Here is a 21769-nt window from a genome sequence, read left to right as displayed (position 1 = left end):
GCCCACCCGGTATTAACCCCCGGGGCCCAGGCCGGGCGTCCCCCCGCAGCGCCGGCTCCAGGACCCCCGTCGGCGCGGCCGCCGTCAGAGGGGACAATAAAGGGGTCTTCAGGGGTCGCCGGGTCCGTGGGAAAACGGGATCCGATCAACACAGACCCCAGTGACCTCGGCGCTTTAAGAGACCCGTTGCCAAGGAGATTCCCAGCTGGGGGCCCGCGCCTCCGCGGCTGTGCCAGGGCGCCCTCTGCTGCTCGCGCCCCGCTCTGCAGACCGGGGGCGAGGCAGAGAAGACTCAGAGCCAGGGACCCTGCAGCCCCACAGGGACCCCAGCCCACAGGGACCCCAGCCCTGCCCAGGAACCCAGCCCCACAGGGACCCCCAGCCCTGCCCAGGAACCCAGCCCCACAGGGACCCCCAGCCCACAGGGACCCCCAGCCCACAGGGACCCTTACCTCATAGGGACCCCAGCAACACAGAGACCCCGCAGCCCCACAGGGACCCCACTCCACAGGGACCCCAGCCCACAGGGACCCCAGCCCTGCCCAGGAACCCAGCCCCACAGGGACCCCAGCCCACAGGGACCCCAGCCCTGCCCAGGGACCCAGCCCCACAGGGACCCCCAGCCCACAGGGACCCTTACCTCATAGGGACCCCAGCCCACAGGGACCCCAGCCCTGCCCAGGAACCCAGCCCCACAGGGACCCCCAGCCCACAGGGACCCTTACCTCATAGGGACCCCAGCCCACAGGGACCCCAGCCCTGCCCAGGAACCCAGCCCCACAGGGACCCCGCAGCCCCACAGGGACCCCACTCCACAGGGACCCCAGCCCACAGGGACCCCAGCCCTGCCCAGGAACCCAGCCCCACAGGGACCCCCAGCCCACAGGGACCCTTACCTCATAGGGACCCCTACCTCATAGGGACCCCAGCTGTTGTAGAATTGAGAGAGGTTCAATTATTTGCGTATAGAGAGGCCAGGACTCAGGAATGATTTTGAGAAGGAAAAATGGTTTATTGACGGTCTGCCGGACTTGGGAGCTTTCTGTTTCAATCCCGAGCCCCGAACAAGATTTTTGAGTCCCTTTTATACAGAGAGGAAAGGCCAAATGGTCCTTTTGTTTCGGTTCTCAATAGGCTTGAATTAGCATCTAGCTTCCACATTCTAGGTAAGCTTTTAGCACATTTGGTTTGCATTTCCCCTGAATACTTAAAGTTTATAGACCTTGCATTGTTAAACTGTTTCCTGGGGCTGGAGTCGTTGCCGTGGTCACCAAGGGCAGCACTGCAGCCCCCATCATCTCACACCCACGAGTCAGGACAGACAGCCTAGGTTAAGATTATCTCCAAAGAGACAAAGAGCCTCCCACCCATAGCCCACATCACAGCAACACGGGGACCCCAGCCCACAGGGACCCCAGCCCCACAGGCCGCCGCCCTGCCCAGCTCGCTCCCTCGGGCATTCTCCCAAGTCCTGCCCCGAGAAAGGACCGCGGCTGTTTCTATCAACCGTGTTGAGCTAGAACTCACATCCCGTGGCCCGCGCGCCGCCAGGGCGGGGGTCGTCCCTGCCTTTATAGCCGTGCGGCCCCCGCCCCGCCCAGGCTGAGCACGGCCGCCCCGGCACGCCCCGCTCGCCCCTTTGCACCCCTCTCCCCCGCAGCCTCGGGCGGCCAGCCATCGGGGTCTGTCTCTACAGCTTCGCCTTTGCTAGAAATTTCCCAAGACGATCGGGGGCTGGGGGTCTTCGCCGCAGCCCGAGGCCTTGCGGGAGCCTCGTGTCGCGGCTCGGCGTTCCCTTTCGGGGCGGGGTGGGGTCCCGGGCACGGGCAGCGGCGCCGGCCTTCACGTGGCGCCGGACGTGGGGTGGTGTCCAGCTGCCCACCGAGCCCCGGGCGTGTCCGCGGGGGTCTGCCCCTTCTCTTCTCTCTGGGGAAATACCGAGCAGTAGGAATGATGGGTCGCACGCCAACTAGGTGCTGATTGGGTAAGGAACGGCTGCTCCCACCCAGCGCTTCCACTCGCCCCCCACAGCAGGGCCCGCGCCCCCACCTCCTCCCCGCAGGGCAGGGCCCCTCCCCCGGCCGCTTGCTCCATTCTGGGTGAGAAAGTCCCCTAAAGGGTCACCCCTGCACGGGCCCCACACTTGCCCTAGAGAAAGGGGGGTTCGTATTATTTTTTTTTTTTTATTTTTATTTTTTTATTTTTTAAACCAGGAGAGCTCTCGCTGAGACCCAGAGGCCCAGCTTCTGGAAACACGGAGGCACCGGTAGCCGGGCCTGGCGGACAGCTGTCCCCGCGCCCCCACCCCAACCCCACCACTCTCCCGCTGCCTCGCCGTCACCAGGATGGGTGCTGACTGGCCATGTGGCCGGCAGTTTCGTTTACCATTGGGTTAGAGTAAAACGAAAGGTTTCCTACACTTACACGCCTACCAAAAAACCAACTTCGGGGAGGAAAAGAGACCCAGAGAGAGGAGAGTTTCTAGAACAGATTGTAGCCATTCCTTTCCAGGCTCCTGTCATTTTGAGAGAGAATTTAATACAGAGAATTAAAGGCGTGGTAGGGACGTCAGGAAGCAGCAAGCGCAGCTGGGGCGGGGAGGAGGAGGAGGCTGGGTGGCCCCGCAGGAGAGGCCGCTGGGCTCCCGGGCGCACGAGCAGGTGCCGGAGGCGTTGGAACGAGAAGGCTTCAAACTAAAACCAGCTGCTGCCACCAACACAGAGTGCCACAGACGGGCCGAAAAGTGGTGCGGCGTGGCAGTGGCCAGACAGGTAGCAAGGCAGGACAGGAAGCAAACAGGAGCAGGAAGCAAACAGGAAAAGGAGATTAAACAGGAACAGGAAACAAGTGGGAGGTAAAGTGGGACAGGAAGCCAAGCAGAAACAGGAAGTAAAGAGGAACAGGAAGTGGAGCAGGAGCGGGAACCGGAAGTGGCCCTCCCCTCCAGCCTGCGCCTCCTCTTGGCAGCGCCCGAGGCGGGGGCCAAGGCCGTGGTCTGCGAGCCCCGCCCAGCGCGGGGAGGGCGGGCTCAGGAAGGAGAGGCTGACCGAGGTGGAGCGCCAAGGCCAGCGACGGGAAAACAGGAGCCTTGCCCTGTGAGCTTCCACGAGAGTCCCTGGTGCCCACGGAGCCTGCTTCCTCGTGGTGTGCAAACGTGCCTCAAGCGTGGCGGCTAGGAGCTGGAGCTCGCTGAGCGGCCGTGGGCAGGTGAGCAGCCGTGGCAGGTGAGCGGCCGTGGGCAGGTGAGCGGCCGTGGGCCGGGTGAGCGGCCATGGGCAGGTGAGCGGCCGTGGGCAGGTGAGCGGCCGTGGGCCGGGTGAGCGGCCGTGGGCAGGTGAGCGGCCATGGGCAGGTGAGCGGCCGTGGGCCGGGTGAGCGGCCATGGGCAGGTGAGCGGCCGTGGGCAGGTGAGCGGCCGTGGGCAGGTGGGCAGCCGTGGGCCAGGTGCTGCTTCAACAGCCTGGTGTAGAGTCGCTCACTTCGTCCCTTAGCACCCGAGGAGGTGGGCACTACTATCGCCCCATTTTATAGACGGAGAAACTGAGGCATGGGGATCAAATCAGTCCCCAAAATCCAGGAACGGAAGCCCAAGGCCCGCCCTGGGGTGCGAGCGCCTCCTGGCGTCTCGCGGGAGCCTCGCCCCCTCGCCCTGGTCCCAGCCCGGGGCGCGGCTCACGGTGCAGGGGCGGCCTCCAAGCCCGGGCGGCCTGACCCACGACGCCCGGCTGGAGCCGGGGAGGCGTGGGGCTCCTCTAGGTTCTTGCTACGACGCATAAAATAAGAACACGCCGGTTTAGTGAGGCCATAAAAGAATTTATTGGGAAACGGGGAAAGAAGAGCGCTTGCTGAGGAATGGGTGCGAAGGATGGAAACGCACGCCGAGATTTGATGCGGGCTCCTCTAGGCAGTGCGAGCGAGATTTGTCCAAAATCCCCTGCTCTGCCCCGCCAGCTCCCCGCCCCGTAAGGGGCTCCCGCCGCACGGGGCTTGGGCTGCACGTCTGCCAGGCAGCTCCCAGCATCAGCCCCTCCCCAGACCGCGGCCTTGAAGAGAACAAGAACACTCCGCGCGGGCAGGGGCCGTGGAGGCGGCTCCCGTGGCCCCAGGAGGCCACGGGGATGGCCCGCACGTGCGCTTAGAGCTGGGGGCCGGGCAGCCTCCCGAGGTCCACCGGGCGCGGTCATGTCGCCATGACGTCCCCGATGTTGGAAACACACGTCCTAGCAGGAGAAGATGCCACCTACCCTGAAAAAAGACCACGGCCTGACGCTTCCCTAAGCGGACCACACATTTCATTAGAACCCTGGGGCCTCTGTGCACACGCGTAAGCGTGCGCATGTGTGTATGCGTGGGTGTGCATGGGTGTTACACGCATGTGTGAGAGTTGTGTCAAAATGTGCCTTGTGTGAGGGTGTATGGGTGTGCATTTGTGTGTATGTGTGCAAGTGTGCACGTGTGTATGAGCATGTGTGTACATGGGCTGTGTGTGTGCATCTGTCCCTGTGTGTGCACTGTGTGTGCATTTGCACATGGATGCAGGTGTGTGCTGGTGTGGGTATGGTGTGCGTGTGTGCTTACGGGCATGTTTGTATATGTGCGTGGGTGCATGTGTGTGTCAGGGGGATGGGAAACAGAAGCACAAAGTGCACAGGACGAAATTCGATTCAGAGACAAGCCAAGTTAAGTGCCCATTTTGCAAAATGAAAAGTCATTCCATGTATTATACCTACTTAGGATGTTACTCAAAACCTTGGGTTATTTTATAAAGCGTTATCTGGAGACTCGATGGCAAGGCTTTGTCAGATAGACACAAAAGTATGTGCTCTCAGAGTTCACGATTTAGCTGCTACCTGTCCCTCGTCCTCCCCGCAGAACCCAAAACCCAGGGGGCTGGCTGGCAGGTGGCTCCCCGGCCCCCGTCTCCCTGACTGCTGGGTGGCGTGTCAGCTGCTGAAGCTGTGGGCAGTGCTTTCGGGCATTTGTCGTGCACCTGTCCAGGAATCGTCTCTGAAAAGCAGCTCAGCTTAGGAGGCAGGTTTGAACCCCAGCTCTGCTGCCCATGAGCCACAAAACCCTGAGGGCCTCCTGTCCCCCCAAAGTCTCCCCACCAGTAAAAGGGAACAATTGGGAACAGCCCCTGCCTCTTGGTGGGGGGAAATCAAATAAGAGAGTCCATGGAAAGTGAGTCCCAGGGGCCCGGCGCACTGACTCCTCGGTCTTCTGTGGGGGGTCTGGTTAAGCCTCTGATCAGAAGCCGGGACCAGGGTGAAGTAGATGGAACACAGACAAAATCAAACCGCAAGTGTGATGGGAGATACCCTGGAATGTGAAAAGTGCAGTTAAATAGAAAAAAGGGCGGAGGGCATCAACAGGCAATTCAGGAAAAAGAAACACCAACAGGCTATCCACAAAAGAAAAAGGATTCGCACTTCAGAGAAGGCATCTCAGTGCAAAGGTGTTTTGCCACCAGCCCGACGGCCCCTCGCCCAGATGCTGGCTGTGCTCGGCAAGCAACGTGCTCATGCCGCGCAAGGAACAACAAAGGGCCCCAACGTCCACTAGCGGTCTTTGGCAAAATGCCAACACCCTTTTAGGGTCCTAAAGAAGAAAATTAACAGACATGCGCCCTCCAGAGAGCCCGCGAGGTCTGTAGCCATCCCCTGAGACTCAGGAATCTGCTCCCACCAGCAATGCCCCAGCGCTGCCGGAACTCACCTCCCTACTCAATTAACGGGGAAAACGAACAGGGCGTCACGAGCCACACTCCATTCCGTGCCACGTGTTCCCTCCTCACTGTAAAGACACAGGGCTCCTGTCTCGGAGCCTCCCAGTGGTCACCATGGAGTGGGCCACGAGCCCACGTGGACTCACCGGCTGGACGGCGGGCCACGTGCCTCCTTCCGTGCCACACACCCCAGAACTAATTTTAACAAAACACTGAGACTAGAATCGACCCGTTGCTCTATTTTTTGAAGTGCAAGTAAGTTGACCTCAGGAAAAAAAAATGAAACACAGTTGAAAATGCACACAGCTCCCCAATCTCTGAATAAATGACTTCCCATGCTTTTCCATTGAATGCAGTGTCCACCAGGAATTTTCTGGAAATACCCCAAGGGAACTCACCCTCCCAGTGACGGTGTCTACCTCTCATTTCACATTTTGTGGCTGTTCCCTTTTACAACTAGATGAATGAACCAAGCCTTCACCACCAGGTTAGGCGGCTGGACTGCGCTAACTAGCCTTTACCACCAGGTGATGCGTGCTGGGAGGCACTAACTAGGCCTTCACCACCAGGTTAGGCAGCTGGACTGCGCTAACTAGCCTTTACCACCAGGTGATGCGTGCTGGGAGGCACTAACTAGGCCTTCACCACCAGGTTAGGCGGCTGGACTGCGCTAACTAGTCCTTTACCACCAGGTGATGCATGCTGGGAGGCACTAACTAGGCCTTCACCACTAGGATAGGCTGCTGGGCTGCGCTAACTAGTCCTTTACCACCAGGTGATGCGTGCTGGGCTGCACTAACTAGGCCTTCACCACCAGGTTAGGCAGCTGGACTGCGCTAACTAGCCTTTACCACCAGGTGATGCGTGCTGGGAGGCACTAACTAGGCCTTCACCACCAGGTTAGGCTGCTGGACTGCGCTAACTAGCCTTCACCACCAGGTGATGCGTGCTGGGCTGCACTAACTAGGCCTTCACCACCAGGTTAGGCGGCTGGACTGCGCTAACTAGTCCTTTACCACCAGGTGATGCGTGCTGGGCTGCACTAACTAGGCCTTCACCACTAGGTTAGGCTGCTGGACCGCGCTAACTAGGCCCTTACCACTGGGTTAGGCTGCTGGGCTGCACTAACTAGGCCCTTTCCACTGGGTTAGGCTGCTGGGCTGCGCTAACTAGGCCTTCACCACCAGGTGATGCGAGCTGGGCTGCGTTAACTAGAGCCGTTCCCAAGCAGCAGAGAACCCGGGATTCCGCCCCAGTGCGCAGCGCTCAGCCTGGCTGCACTTAGCCCCGCGCGCGGCCCGAGCCCACGGGACGCACTTCCTGCGCGGTCAAGCGAGGCAGGCGCCTTCGGTCCCTCGTGCCTCTGACCTTCTCATTCACAGGGGAGCGATTTGCTGAATGGAAGCAGGTGAGCTTTTCCACCTCTCTTCCCAGTCCTCCAGTCTACAGCCAACAGGCAAACTCTCCAGCGTGACTCCTTTCTCAGGGTAATCCATTACTCCATTTTTCACCTCACGGGAGGGTGTGAGATTAGAGTTACTGAATTAATTCATAAAATTCATTTGTGATAAACTTTTGCTTGTCTTTAAAAAGCATAAACAAAGTAAATTATTGAATATGTATATGAAGATATGAAAAATGAAAGGAAAACTCATCATGGAAGTGGTAAAGGAATAGGAGGTTAAATTAGTGTAGGGAATCTATCTATATGAAATAATTTCCTATAGGTTCATCTTTTCTTTGAGTGTGTATGTGTTTAATTCAGGGTTTTGAACACTTTCCTACATAGTTTGAATTCGCTAAGGGTTTAAGAATTAAGGAAATTCCACTTAATATGAAAGAAGATGCAGTATAGAGGATAGCACGGACCATGGGGGGACAGGAAATGCGAGTGGAATCTGTCACGAAGCAGCGTTCCCGGCCAGCGATGGCGAGGCCCCACCCACACTCGCTGAAGCAGCTATTTGTCTAAATGACAAAACCTCAGGTGGGTTCCTTGGTACATACTTCTGTTGTGAGACACAAACAATAGAAGATTATAATAAAAAGAGTAATAATCAAATAATTATCAAAAACCCTGAGAATTATTAACTCACGTTATACTATTATAAATAAAAATAGTCACCAGGAAGAGCAATTTTCTTAGTAGGACAATTTATTAATGAATATGCAATAAAAATATCTCCCCAAAATCCTTTCCAGAAATGACAAGACAAAGTATTTCTTTTTTGGTACTCTGCAATTTTTTAAAAAATGTAAACATCAACTATTTGAAGAAATGATAAAACATAACAAATGACTCTGTAAATATATTTTTTAAAAATCTGATTTCAAATAGGTCCATGAGGTTTAGACACAGAGACGTGCCGCTCGGAGACCGACTTCACATGGAAACGTAAACCAGGAGGCGCGGCCGCCGCGCCGAGCAAGCACGCAGCGTGGACACCCCCAGTCCCCGCGGAGCGGCTGCCGTGAGGACAGTGAGAACTGCTGAAAGGTGAGGTCCAAGAAACTGAACGTGGAGAAAAAGGGGGACACAACTCAGCACAGAGCTCTACACATGGACATAATTATACAGAAAAATAAATGTATAAAAGTTACAAAAATACAAGCATGATCTCTACGTAGTTAAATCCCCTTCAAGACAGTTAGCCATTGACTTTAACCGCGTATCAGCGAGCGTATTACTAGCAGGCTATTGAAGACAAACAATGTCGGGGCCAGGAGCCCCCACGGAGGTCTGAGGACACTGCGGCAGCCGGTGAAGATGCCGCGGCAGGCTTCACGCTAAGGCAGGGGTGGCGTGTGTAAACTACCAGCGAGTAAAATTCATAATCATGTTAAACAAGGCGCACAGTCTCTAAACGCTTCAAGATTATTCACACCTACTGGTGGGAATCAAGCACATTCATACGAATTTTCAGACCAAACAACTTTAAGATACAGCCACATGCTTATGAACAACAGCCAGAAGGAACGAGCGTTCACTCTATTTTGGATATCCTTTACATGCTTAGTTAACATTTCTGTAAATGCTTCTCTTAGATGTCCACTCACTAGTAAGATTTCATACATTTACAAGCCCAAAATAAATCACGTTACTTTACTAAAACCCTTTCATAGAGCAATACAAATGTTTGTCATAAATTCCTACAAACTTTGCCTATTCTCTTGTAAAGTTCAGCAGACTATTAGGTATTTAACAAGAACATTGAAATGATCTGTACAAACGTTTACATTTAAAGTGATTACTTAACGACTAGGATTAATCTTGAGATTGAAGAGCACTGAGCCTTGGTCTCAGCACTAAATTTGGATTCAGACTTCAGTGATGCGAACGGGAGCACGGACGTTTCCTAGCGGGCAGAGGGAAGGCCGCGTCCTCACAGAGCGGTGGCCGTCCACCACCCTGGGCTGGGCGGGGGGGGGGGGAGGCGGGGCAGAGGGCTGCAGGGCGCAGGTGCCTGGGGGACTCGCCCACAAACAGAAGGCACTCGGGAGGCGGGGTGCTTTGCAACCAGCATTTTTTATGACAATGGCAAACTCTGTGAACAATGTACAAAGATGGCTCTGATATTATAAAGCTTCCTATTTCACTTAAAAGGCAATATTTACTATATAAAATGGGATAGACTAAGATGGTCATATATTAAACAGTTCATCTATAAGCATTAAAAATTATAGATATCTTACAAAAAGGCCTTTGTGATTATTAAAAATTATTTCTATGAACAAGAAAATAAACATGAATTGAACACAGTATAAAAAACAACTCTTAATTAGCATCTGTTAGCTGGGTGAAGGGGAGGAAATGAAAGTCTTAGACCTGAAATCTAATAATTTCATAACATAAAATATTCCTAATTAAACTTCACATGAATTTGTTAACACTGAAATATAAAAAAAAATTGAAATTTTCAGTAATTCCTTATTTTAAGGCCATTGAAACAAGGTTCACATTGTTAACCTTTTGTGGTGTGTTTAGATGGAGTCCAAGGTCATTGGGTCACTCATCGCGTCCGTGCTCCCAACAGTGTTTCCACGCAGCAGTGGACGTTGCTGTTTCCTCCTTGACTCCATTGATGACAGCGGCAGCCCTCAAGGCCGCGTGCGCCGTCCCTGAGAGTCTCCAGTGAAACGAGAGCAAGTCGGTTTTGCCGCAGATGTGGTCCGAGTCTCCGGGGATAAACAGCTCTTGGGATTCAGTTGCTATGACAACGTTGTTGCTAGGATAATTCCAAGGATCACAAGCAAAATAATTATACAAATAATAATGAACGTCATTTTCTGCAAGACAAATAAAAAAAGGAATTAATTTTGCGATGTATCAAAGAGGAGGAATCACCCGTGTCATTTCCTGACAAATGTGGAATTTCAGATAGTTTAAACTGGAAGTCCATTATCAAGTAAGACCCTAAAGGCCACAGAAAAGGCCTCTAAGGTCAAAACAGGGAGCCTGACGCCTGTGCACTGTAACTGCTTCCTCCCAGCGGGAAGGACGCCCTCACGTGGCACCCTCGGGGGTCTTAACAGACACTGTCACTCACTGGAATAAAAGCCCTACCATGCTAGCTCTCAGATGCTCTGAAAGTCTTTTTAGATTCCTCATTTGCTGAAACAGTCCTGTTTTGTTTTTTTTGTTTTTTTTTGTTTTTTTTTTTTTAAAGATTTATTTTATTTTATTTAATTTGCCCCCCTCGCCTGGTTGTCTGTTCTTGGTGTCTATTTGTTGCGTCTTGTTTCTCTGTCTGCTTTTGTTTCTTTGTCCGCTTCTGTTGTCATCAGCGGCACAGGAAGTGTGGGCGGCGCCATTCCTGGGCAGGCTGCACTTTCTTTTCACGCTGGGCGGCTTTCCTCACAGGCACACTCCTTGCGCGTGGGGCTCCCCCACGCGGGGGACACCCTTGCGTGGTACGGCACTCTTTGCGCGCATCAGCACTGTGCACGGCCAGCTCCACACGGGTCAAGGAGGCCCGGGGTTTGAACCGCGGACCTCCCATATGGTAGACGGATGCCCTAACCACTGGGCCAAAGTCCGTTTCCCAGAAACAGTCCTGTTTTCAGGTTGGTCCTGTGTCCACGACACGGCTGAGGGAGAACCTGGGACCTGGCCTGGTCCTCCACGTTCCCCGGGCGCAGCAGGCTGGTCGTGCTCTTCTCTTGCTTCCAGCCAGCCTCCCTGCACAGGAGGCCTGAGAAAGACGTGTGCCTCCTCCGGGAAGACACCGGAGGGAGACGGGAGCTACTCACCGCAGGGCGGGAGTTCTCTTTGTGAAAGGCAGAGGCTGCCCTTTAAAGGAGCCGCCCAGGTGTGCCTCGCTTTCGCCCAGAGAGCCTCTCTGCGGAGGCTGCAGGGAGCCTAGCACTGGTGGCCTCGCGGCACGACTTCGCAAGGCCTGCCCGGGACCGGGCTCCACGGAGCGCTCAGCTCTGCTCCTCCGGTTCCGGGATCCGGGGTCCCTGCCCGCGCCACAGCACGTATTTAACGGCCATTCTCCTCTAACACCCTGGTAAGACCATAAGCCACATGCCTGGCCTTCTCCTCCAGGGACCGAGAGCACCCAAGGAGTCAAGCCAGCTCGAGGGCAAGCCTCGGGCCGGTCTCCTCGTCTATAGAGCCATGGGGAGCTGCTCCTGGCCCTGTCCTCATGGGCAAAGGGCCTCCTGCGTGGCAGGCTGTGGGGAGGGGGCCTCCTGGGAGGGCGCATGGCACACAGCCCACCTGCTGACAGGTGAAAGGTGAGTTAACTTTAAGAGCTGAGCAGAGACGGCAGCCACCGCCTTGGTACACAGCGCTGGGCTGCCTGGGCCTGCGGCATGGGAACGAGACCTGTTCCGCGCTCGCCTGTGTCCCCACGCACTGGGTGAAGCGGCCGGCCATGCCCAGGGCACCGGCGGTACCAGGGGCCATCGGGGAAAGGCGGTCCTTTCGCTGGGCCCCAGCTAAACCTGCTGCCTTGAGCATCACCACGGTCAACTAACCACGCTATGGCCACTAGGAAAAATTATGGATACACATGCTTTAGAAAGAATTATAAAAATACTAAAAGATACCAAGAGATTAGTGAAGCGAAGTCACATGTATTAGTTTTCAGCAGAGCTCAGAGGGAAACCCTGGGGAAGATCTACAGACACTCGGCCTACTAGCAAGGCGGCGCTGCGGGGGCTCTCCCGCCTCCCCAAGAGGGGGGTGCGAGCACCCCAGGCGCCGGGGCTGGAGCGGAGGCCTGCGAGAGGCGCCCGTCTGCTCACCGAGCATCAGAGGAGCTCCCAGAAGCAACCTGCACGGGAAAGCAGCGGGCAGCCTGGGCCGAGCCGGGCTCCGGCAGCTCCCGCCGTCGCAGCCCTTGAGAAGGGCCCGTACCTCTCAGTGGGCACCTCCCTAATAATGAACGAATGCATCTGGGGCCTCTAGTTCCAATATTCTAATTTCAATGACCATGCCACACACAAATTTTAAGAGAAAACTGAAAGTCTGTATGTCCAAAGGTGATCTGCCAGGTAGCATTTTGACTTAAGGGAAATGCAAGGCGACGCCCGCCACATGCATAATGAAACCAGAGGCAAAGTGGAAAATCTACTGAAATTTAGAGAAAGGTGATACCAATATAGTGAACAAAAATCATGGTATTTTAAATAAATAAATTGAGAATCTTTTATTTTCAGGATCCTTTAAGAATTAACAGGGAAACGGACTTTGGCCCAGTGGTTAGGGCGTCCGTCTACCACATGGGAGGTCCGCGGTTCAAGCCCCGGGCCTCCTTGACCCGTGTGGAGCTGGCCCATGCGCAGTGCTGATGCGCGCAAGGAGTGCCGTGCCACACAGGGGTGTCCCCCGCGTAGGGGAGCCCCACGCGCAAGGAGTGCACCCATAAGGAGAGCCGTCCAGCGCGAAGGAGGGAGCAGCCTGCCGAGGAATGGCGCCGCCCACACTTCCCGTGCCGCTGAGGACAACAGAAGCGGACAAAGAAACAAGACGCAGCAAAAAGACACAGAAAACAGACAACCGGGGGAGGGGAGGGGAATTAAATAAATTTTTAAAATTTTAAAAAAATCTTAAAAGAAAAAAGAATTAACAGGCAGGCCAACTAAACACAGTTTCCATTTCAATAAGGAAACATTTTCAAATAAAATAGATGCTGCCAAATAGAACGAATTTACAAGTAGGTGAGTCCACGCGCAGGGAGAAGAGCTACTTACTGCCACACCGGCGGGGAGGCTCGACGCCGACACCAGCCACGCCGTCATTTGCCAACGGATAAGCCAATAATCAGAGCAATTACGGCGACCAGAACCACCGATACGGCAACAATTATCCACTTTTTCTGCCAAAGGAAAACACGCTGATTAGAGCACGGTTCACTTCTAGGGCCCCTCTGGAGAGAGCCCGCGCTCAGAGCAGCAGGCCCACCAGGGCCCATTTTAAAGCCGCTGGCAGGGCTTCTGCTTACACCTGTTTGACATGTTTTGGTTCTCAGCAAAGGTGATTTCTTTAATTTAATAAAGTCCAATTATCTGCAGACCCCCGGCTGTCTAGCTCTTAGAAACCAGTTTTGTCACGTGGTTTCAGTGACCTCCTGACGGCCTGAGCTAGGCCATCGGTTTTCGCCGTGTCAGCAGCTGTCGCTAGCTCAGGGACCGGAGGCGGGGTCCACCTACCAAGCCCTGCGCCCCAGGCTGGACCTCAGCTGCTGGCGGTTAAACTGCTCCCGGCCCGCACCCGGCCCTACGAACGCGTGCTCCCGACGCTGCCGGCCGCCATCAGCCTCTGGGAACCAAACAAGACCCAGCAAAGGGGCAGCCGCGTCGAGTGGAAGCAACGGCAAGGCATCTAAGCGTCTAACTGGGCATCAAAAACACTGCGTGGTTTTAGATTTCAGGCATTTAATCAAAAAGGTAGTAATTTTTGAAATGGGCATCACGTTTTTGAACCACTGTACGCTCAAGGTCCCCAGCCCATCTCGGAGAACGAGGCTTACTCAGCAGGTTAAAAAAGGAAGTCTGCCAGCTCCGCCACCTCTTATCTTTAGAAAGCCAGGCAGCCTCACACTAAGGCCCCACTGGACTGGCAGTTAGGGCCGGAGGAAGAGGAGGGCGGCTGCCTTTCTAAGCAAACCCACCGGGGCCTGGAATTGAGCCAAGCACTTCACCCGCATGTGCATCTCCCACCTCAACTTCAGGACCAATATTTTAAGAACATACAACACAAGATAACGTGAAGACCCATGGGACTCATCTCAAAGTTCACCACCACCTTTACGGGTGGCTGAGACCCAGCAGGGCATCGGCGTTTCATCTGGGAACGTCCCTGAGCGGGTCCTCGGGTGCCTGCATCGGCCGCTCACTCTTCCTGAGCGGAGCCGCCCCTCCACGGCCTCGGCCACGCCTCGCTCCGACCTCAGCGGGACCCAGCCGCCAAGACGGCGCTGGGGGGCGTGCCAAGCGCAGGAAGCAGCGGCTTCTGCTGGGTGTCACTCTCTCTCCACACCGAGAGAAATCACCCCAGGGCGCTGCTGGGCGGGCAGGCCCAGGAGGCACCCAGGTCGGAACTGGACCTGTAGCGGAACTTAGGTTTGTAGCTTCTTTACTTTTTTAGAAAGACTTTTATTCACACACAGGACACACTTAAGATTCCAATTAAAATATTAAAATTTGTTTCCAAAGCTTAGATCATCCACACCATCTCTATATATTAAGCCAAAGGAGGTGACAATGTGGAAAATCTGTCATCTTCCAAGTTTCAGAGGAATAAAGCTAAAAATGCCTAAATCAGTAGAATAAGTTGTTTTTCTAAATTTTTATAGTTTTATTATCCTCTGTTGAAAAATCAAAATTATGGAGTGCTTCAGGAATTTATGTGCAAATTTGTGTGTGCAGTGGCCATGCTAACTTTCTCTGTATCCTTCCAATGTAATGTGCTGCCAAAGCGAGCACGGTTAAGCCTTAAATGTTGGCCCTGGTAACAAAAAATTAAAATTGGGTTCCCAAGTCCTCATTAACTGTAAAGTACGTGGCTCTCAAGCAGAACTGGCCCCCATCCCTTTTGAGGGTCCCTTTAAATGCAGGTGTGAAAAAACAGCTGAAGTCCACAGTCTCAAAGCATGCCCATCCTTCCTCCAGATCAGAGTCACAGCTAATAATCTAAAGGGTAAAATGGTTGTTTCATAAAATGTGTAGCCAACAATTTTTAAGGAGAATTTCTAATCCAATTAGTTTCATATCTCCCTCCAAATAATGACACAAGAAATGGAGAACACAAAAATTTTAAACTCATGTAACCTAGGAAAGAGAAATAACACTTTTTTTATTGTAAAGGATTTTAATTACCTAGAACACAAAAGAGTTACATTCAATATAATTTATGTAATAAACTTCTAAAACGGCTAGTAAAAATGATATCAATTCAAAAGTAAAGTATTTTCCCTAAGAAACTTTTATGTCTTTGAATATCGATAAGCTTACATTAATGTATTGAAACTTGAACCCAACATTGAGAAAAATGCACTATAATTCTTAAAAACTAAACTCACCCTTCTTGCTTTGCTTTGATATTTAATAGCTTTTTTAGTTTCTTCTTTAGCATGTTCGACATAGTCTGCAGCATTCATAACGTTTTTTTCTATGTTGTTGATCATTTCACCCTTAAAATTTTCAAAAAAAGACATTTTCAGGTGACTGAATTACGTACCTGAAGACAACCACACCCGTCAATGGAGTTTTTATACAAGCGTAATGTCGTGCAATGGCTACTGATTGTTTCTATGTTCACATTTAAGGCAAGGTAAAAGGAGATGCACTTTAGATAGGACAACATAAAGCAGTCAAAATCCAGCCTCTGTTTTAAAATGAAAAGGGACGGCCGAGAAGGCGGATGACCAAGAGCAGCCCAGCTTGCACTGGGAAACGCTCAGCATGAGAACATGGTCTTAGAGAGGACACGGTGCAGGAAAGGAGGCAGCTGGAGGTCAGCCAGATACCACCATGGACAAGCGCACGATACACAAAGGATGACATCTCTTCCAGTGGTAGAAATGGTTGCTATTTCTTTAAAATCGTAGTCAATGAAACACAGCGTATGTCTGACACCAAGGTGACTGAATCGATGGATCACAACGGAAGCGGGGTGGGCACGGGCAGGCCGGGAGCCGCCAGCTTACCTGGGGTCTGTCCACCAGCAGACCTAGCCTGCAGGAGCAGAGAGTGGCCACTGAGGAGCGACACACAAGCCACGCGGTCACGCAAAATTCAAACCAGGCAAACTTTCGACTATGCATCTATTTTGAATTAGATGAGTCTCTACAATACAATACTAATAGACTTCTAAAGTAAACAATGAAACAAATCTAAGAATACGGCACTTTTTCTAACGGGGCCTAAAATAATACAGATGGCACAGAACAGTTTCAATTGAAGCCTAACATATAAAACCTGTAATTGCTGCAAAAAGAATCTAACGTCCTTTCCATCTAGACGGTTTGCTTTGGAATGCTTCCTGAAACCAAAAAGCAGGGAATATCTTATATCCTAAAGGGCAACGGATCCACCCGAAATAAAAGAGAAGTGAAATCGTTCCCCGGCCGCCGAGTGGTGGCTGGTTGCTCCTGGAAAACGCGTGGCGTCTGCGTTTTTCGCCCACACTTAGGCGACGTCCTTCCAAGGGCTTCTCTTCCTGCTGACATAACGCCAATCAGAGAGCAAGCCCGTCAGCTCCGAGCCTCCCTGCAGGGCTGCTTCAGCCAGAGCCTATTCGGAGATCGGTCTCAGCGAGGAGGCGGCTGACTTCCGGTGGAGGGACAGGAGCACTTCCACGCCACCGGGCATTCGCTGAACACCAACAGTCACTGAGCCACTAAATGAAACCCCCACGTGGTGTTTGAAAGCACGCGGCAGGACCTCTCCAGCCACGCGAAACAGACATGTACCATCTTATATTTGACACTGACGTTTACGTATTTTTAAAACTTGATCCACCTCTTCAGTTCCTTCAACGAGGCCTTTTCACATGCCCGTCCCCTCCCATCTGTTTTACAGACATGCTCCGAACAAGCTTCTATTTGCCTTGCGGCAGAAAGAATGACCATAGAGCCACCCAAGACAAAAGAGAAGCAAAACCTCGTTTGTCTCTCCCTTCAGGATTGTTTTTTAAATATTTCTCCCAATTATTACTCTAATATATGCTCCTTGAAGAAACTTGAAAACTGTATTTTAGAAGAAAACTAAAATTCCCATAGCTCCAGAATTCCAAAGAGAAGAATACTATTGTTACACTTGTGGGTGTGTTTCTCTCCACCTGTGAATGCTGTTTTATGTAGCTGAGTTCACTGTATATAAATATGTGTGTTTGTATGAATGTATCTGTGCATATGTGTAACACGTGTATTTATATGCATTTATATGTATGAATATATATACATTTTTTAGTCTAGAATTCTATTATCAACACTTGTCCCTTTCATTAAAAATTGTCCAGGAACAAAACACCGTTGTTGCCCACGATGCCTAACAGCCGCCCGTGGACAGGCCGCCACTGCACGTGGTCACCTGGACCAGAGCTGCTGCTGGAAGCAGGTGTTTACGCGTCACATCTAACACTGCAATAACCTTTGAACATGGAGGTGGGACACAAGTAAGAGCCTTCCCAGGAACCCCATCAAAGGCAAGACGCGGTGTCCGCTCCCTACCTGCGTCTCGACAAACATCGCCATGTCCACGAACATCTCGTGCAGCTCCCGGATGCTGGTCTCCAGTCTCATGATATCTTTGTGACGTGACTCAATTTCATTGAGAGCTTGTCTTGTAATCTGTGAATCTGATATAATCTTTGAAAAACAAAAATAAAAGAGAAACACTCGAGTCTATGAATGTTTTGGAAGTTAAGGAAAACTATATATATATATATGCAGTTGCACAGAAATATGTAAACTTACATCCGAAGTGAAAATGGAGGGATTCCCACTTTCCAACATTTCTTCTAGTTCATCGTCAGTGGTGGTTTTTCCAGCTAAAAGATTAACAATTAAAAATGCCTTTCAGAGCTCCCAAGGAAGGGGAATACAGACTTGCCATGTGACCCTGCAATGCCACAACTGGGTACATACCCAGACCTGAGAGCAGTGACACGGACAGACACCTGCACACCCATGTTCACAGCGGCGTCATTCACAAAACAACCCAGGTGTCCATCGACTCAGGAACAGATAAACAATTCGTGGTGTATACGCATGACAGAATATTATGCAGAGGTAAGAAGAAATGAAGTCATGAAGCATATGACAACATGGATGAACCTGGAGGACATTATGTTGAGTAGACAAGCCAGACACAAAAGGACAAATACTGTAGGACTGTGCTATTATGAACTAAATTATGTAAACTCACAGAGTTAATAATCAGAATACAGGTCACCAGAAAAGAGAAGGAGGGTAGAGAATCGGAAGCTGAGAGTTAATCTGTGCAGAATTGTTAAAAAGGTTGTTTGTAAATCTTTGGAAGTGAATAGCAATGGTTAAAGCACATCGTGGTGTTTATAAGTAGCAGTACTTCTGTATGGGTATGACAGTGGTTGAAAAGGTAAGTCTAAGGTCATATAGATTACTAGAAGGAAAGCTAAAAACTGTAGCATGGGACTGTATAAAATAGTAAAACCTCATGTAAAACACAAATACAGAGGATATTGCATATATGACTTTTTACAAAACATAAATACAAATACACTAGAGAGAAGGAAACAGAATAGCAGCTATGTATAGCAGGGGAAGCACAGAGAGATTGAAAGTGATGAGTTTTGTTTGTTTGGTTTTTGTTTATTATTATTACTGGAATAATGAAAGTGCTCTTGGAGTGACTGGGGCGATGAATGCACAAACATGTAATTATACTGATTGTACTCTCTGGACAGATTTATGCTTTTTTACCATGTATCAATAAAATTGAAGAAATTCTTAAGAAAACATGAATGTACAAAATAAATTAGACGGAGATGAAATAGCTATGTATTGCAAGGGAAGCTTAGAGAGATTGAGAGGTGAATATTAAGGCGTATAGTTATTTGTGTGGTTTTTTTTTTTGTTCTTTATTGCTATTATTATTGGAGTAATGAAAATACTCTAATGGTGACTGAACTGATGAATGCACAACTATGTGATTATATCAAATACCATTGATTATACACGTTGGATAGAGTGCATGCTTTATTAATATATATCAATAAAACTGATTAAATTTTTAAAAAATGTCATTCAGAATATGGTATCATTTAAAAATGAGAACTTTTCAACCAGAAGTTAATAGCAACTAAAATCTCATTAAGTTATTAACACTTTTTAAAAATGTTTTTCTACCCTTTCAAATATATTTTCTCAGGCACGTGCTAGTGATGAGAAAAATTAACCTAAGACTCAGAAATAGGAAGAATTGAAAAATTCATGAAAAACTTTAAAGCTGAAATGCACTTAAAAATATAATTTTAGTACTAATAAAAATGCAACTTAAAAAAAGAATTCAAAATATAATTTTTGGAACACTAGTTTTCCTAAAAGTTAACTCTGGCTTATGAAAGGGGTGGAGCATTAAATTGAATTCAGCAGGTATTAAATGGATATAAATAAAGACTAAGATATTAGAATCAGATGCTTTAATACTTTCCATGTTTGCATAGTTGAAATTTTGTCTTTTGAGTTGAATATATTAATGCTTTTGTATTAGTCAGCCAAAGGGGTGCTGATGCAAAATACCAGAAATTGGATGGTTTTATAAAGGGTATTTATTTGGGGTAGGAGCTTACAGATACCAGGCCATAAAGCATAAGTTACTTCCCTCACCAAAGTCTATTTGGAGCAAGATGGCTGCTGATGTCTGCGAGGGCTCAGGCTTCCTGGGTTCCTGTGTTCCCGGGGCTTGCTTTTCTCTGGCTTCAAGGTTCCTTCCTTCCTGGGGCTGGCTTCTCTTTCCTCTGCGTGCTGACTTCCCGGGGCTCCAGTTTAAGTCTTCAGCATCAAACTCCAAAATCAAAACTCCAACCTTAAAAGCCCTCAACTCTGTTCTTCGCCAAGCCTTTTATCAACGCCCTAATCATAACTCAGTCATGCCCAGGTACAGATCAGATTACAAGCATAATCCAATATTTCTTTTTGGAATTCATCAGTTATATCAAATTGCCACACTCCACCCTCTGAATTCCAAAAAGTCACCACTATATTCAAAAAAGCTTTAAATCAGTTACAATACAAGTACTAAATCATATCATAATCAATGTAAAAAAATACAGTTTGTCTGGGGGCAAAGCCCTGTCTGCTATAAACCTCTGAAACTTACAAAACAATTCATCTGCTTCCAATGCAAACGGGCATAGAATAAAGATTTTCATTATAATAAGGAGAAATTGGGGGGGAAACAGGAGTTACAGTTTCTCTGCAGTTCAGTAGACCTGCGGGGAATCCTCTACTCGATTTCAAAGTCTGCGAGTCATTAAGATGATGGTTTCTTCTCCTTGGGGCCATATGGGGACCCGCCCTCTCCACAGTCTTGCCCAATGGCCGTTTCCTCATCCAGCATCATCAAGCATCTGGGTGTCCGCCAAGCTCCAGACCTCTCCCTCCCAGAGTGTTGGGGTGATCGCCACACCTCACCCAAGCTTTGGGTTAGAGTCTTAACCCCCTAGTACAGTGACGTGGAGACAACATTCCCCCTAACCTTTGGCATACAGGCTCAACCCCCTCAGAGCAATGCGTTGACCACCTGACCTTCCCTAACCTTTGGGGGACAGGTCCACCCCACTCAGACCTGTGGGGTGCTGACCTTAACTGCCCTAATCCTTGGGGAATGGGCCCCACACTCTCTGCACCCTGGGGCAGCAAAGCTCTCCCAGAACATCAGGTAGAACATCCACCCTCTTCAACTGCTGGGCAAACTCACCCTCTCTGTGCACATGGGTGGGGCTCCTCTCTTGGCCCAAGGTGATGTCCTAATTCCAGATCTCAGCTTCCAAGGTTTTCCTCTTAAACCTGTTTCTCCTTCAATCTCTCCTTTCCATGTCCCTTTTATCCCAGGCTGACAGTGTTTTTTTTCATATAGCTCTCTCAAAAAGTGTATTGGTTTAGCATGCAGGAAGCAGGCGTCCAAGCCATCAGACAGTAAGACTTTCCACAAGTCTTTCCAACATAACTGCATCTTCAATCCTGATTTACAAGTTCCAAGTTTAGTTAAGTCCCCCAATGGGGCACTTTCATCTGGGAGCTTGGTCTCCAGAGGCTTGGAATTTCCGGAATGAGTTTCTGTTTTCTTTTTGCCAAACAGTTCAGTCCTTAGCTTATCTCTCTCATCTAGCATTTTGCTATAAGCTGCAAGCAGAAGCCAAGCTGCATTCTCTGGGTTTACTTTAGAAATTTCTTCAGCTGAATGCCCAGGCTCACCGTTTTCAAATTCTGCCTTCCATACAACACCAGGAGTTAATCTTGCTAAGTTTGCCTTTCCTCCAGTTTCCAATAATAGTTTCATCATTTATTTTTATTTTATTTTAAGGCATCATAAAAAGTCTCTTTAGCATCCATATTGCTATCAACAGTCTCTTCAAAGTGTTCTAGGCCTTTTCCATCAAGCATCTCACAATTCCTCCAAAAAATACCCCTTACCCATTTATAAAACCGTTCCAGCATTTCGGTAATTGCAAAAGCACTTTCCCACTCCTCAGTACCAAATTTTGTATTAGTCAGCCAAAGGGGTGCAAAATACCAGAAATTGGATGGTTTTTATAAAGGGTATTTATTTGGGGTAGGAGCTTACAGACACCAGGCCATAAAGCATAAGTTACTTCCCTCACCAAAGTCTATTTGGAGCAAGATGGCTACCAATGTCCGCAAGAGTTCAGGCTTCCTGGGTTCCTGCGTTCCTGGGGCTTGCTTTTCTCTGGCTTCAAGGTTCCTTCCTTCCTGGGGCTGGCTTCTCTTTCCTCTGTGTGCTGACTTCCCAGGGCTCCAGCGTAAGTCTTCAGCATCAAACTCCAACATCAAAACTTCAACATCAGAAACCCTCAACTCTGTTCTTCGC

At 50.1% G+C, this 21769-nt stretch overlaps 1 protein-coding gene and 1 non-coding gene across 4 annotated transcripts in view; both read right to left on the bottom strand.

Annotated features, from left to right (window-relative positions):
* Positions 1-7862: 7862 nt before the first annotated feature.
* STX2 (syntaxin 2) overlaps positions 7863-21769 on the bottom strand; it is a 54413-nt gene continuing 40506 nt past the window's right edge. The window contains exons 7-12 of one of the 3 annotated variants that reach the window (XR_009181775.1): positions 17653-17726; positions 17407-17544; positions 15256-15366; positions 12926-13050; positions 9693-10012; positions 7863-8237 (exon numbers count right to left, since the gene is read on the bottom strand). Coding sequence is in view for 2 of the 3 variants with exons in the window: in XM_012526417.3 (XP_012381871.1) it covers positions 12970-13050; positions 15256-15366; positions 17407-17544; positions 17653-17726 (404 nt within the window). In the remaining variant the exon portion in view is untranslated. Of the gene's footprint in view, positions 10013-12925; positions 13051-15255; positions 15367-17406; positions 17545-17652; positions 17727-21769 lie in introns of all 3 variants that reach the window. The other 2 variants (XM_012526417.3, XM_058281209.1) reach the window with 2 other exon arrangements.
* On the bottom strand, positions 14555-14659 carry LOC111764906 (U6 spliceosomal RNA). Its single transcript, XR_002797390.1, has one exon. It is a non-coding gene; the product is annotated as a U6 spliceosomal RNA (small nuclear RNA).

The sequence above is a fragment of the Dasypus novemcinctus genome, chromosome 19 (assembly GCF_030445035.2).
Source record: "Dasypus novemcinctus isolate mDasNov1 chromosome 19, mDasNov1.1.hap2, whole genome shotgun sequence".
NCBI classification, from domain to species: Eukaryota; Metazoa; Chordata; class Mammalia; order Cingulata; family Dasypodidae; genus Dasypus; species Dasypus novemcinctus.
The sequence above is the reverse complement of the archived record's forward strand: the minus strand, read 5'-3'. Positions and strand labels throughout refer to the sequence as shown.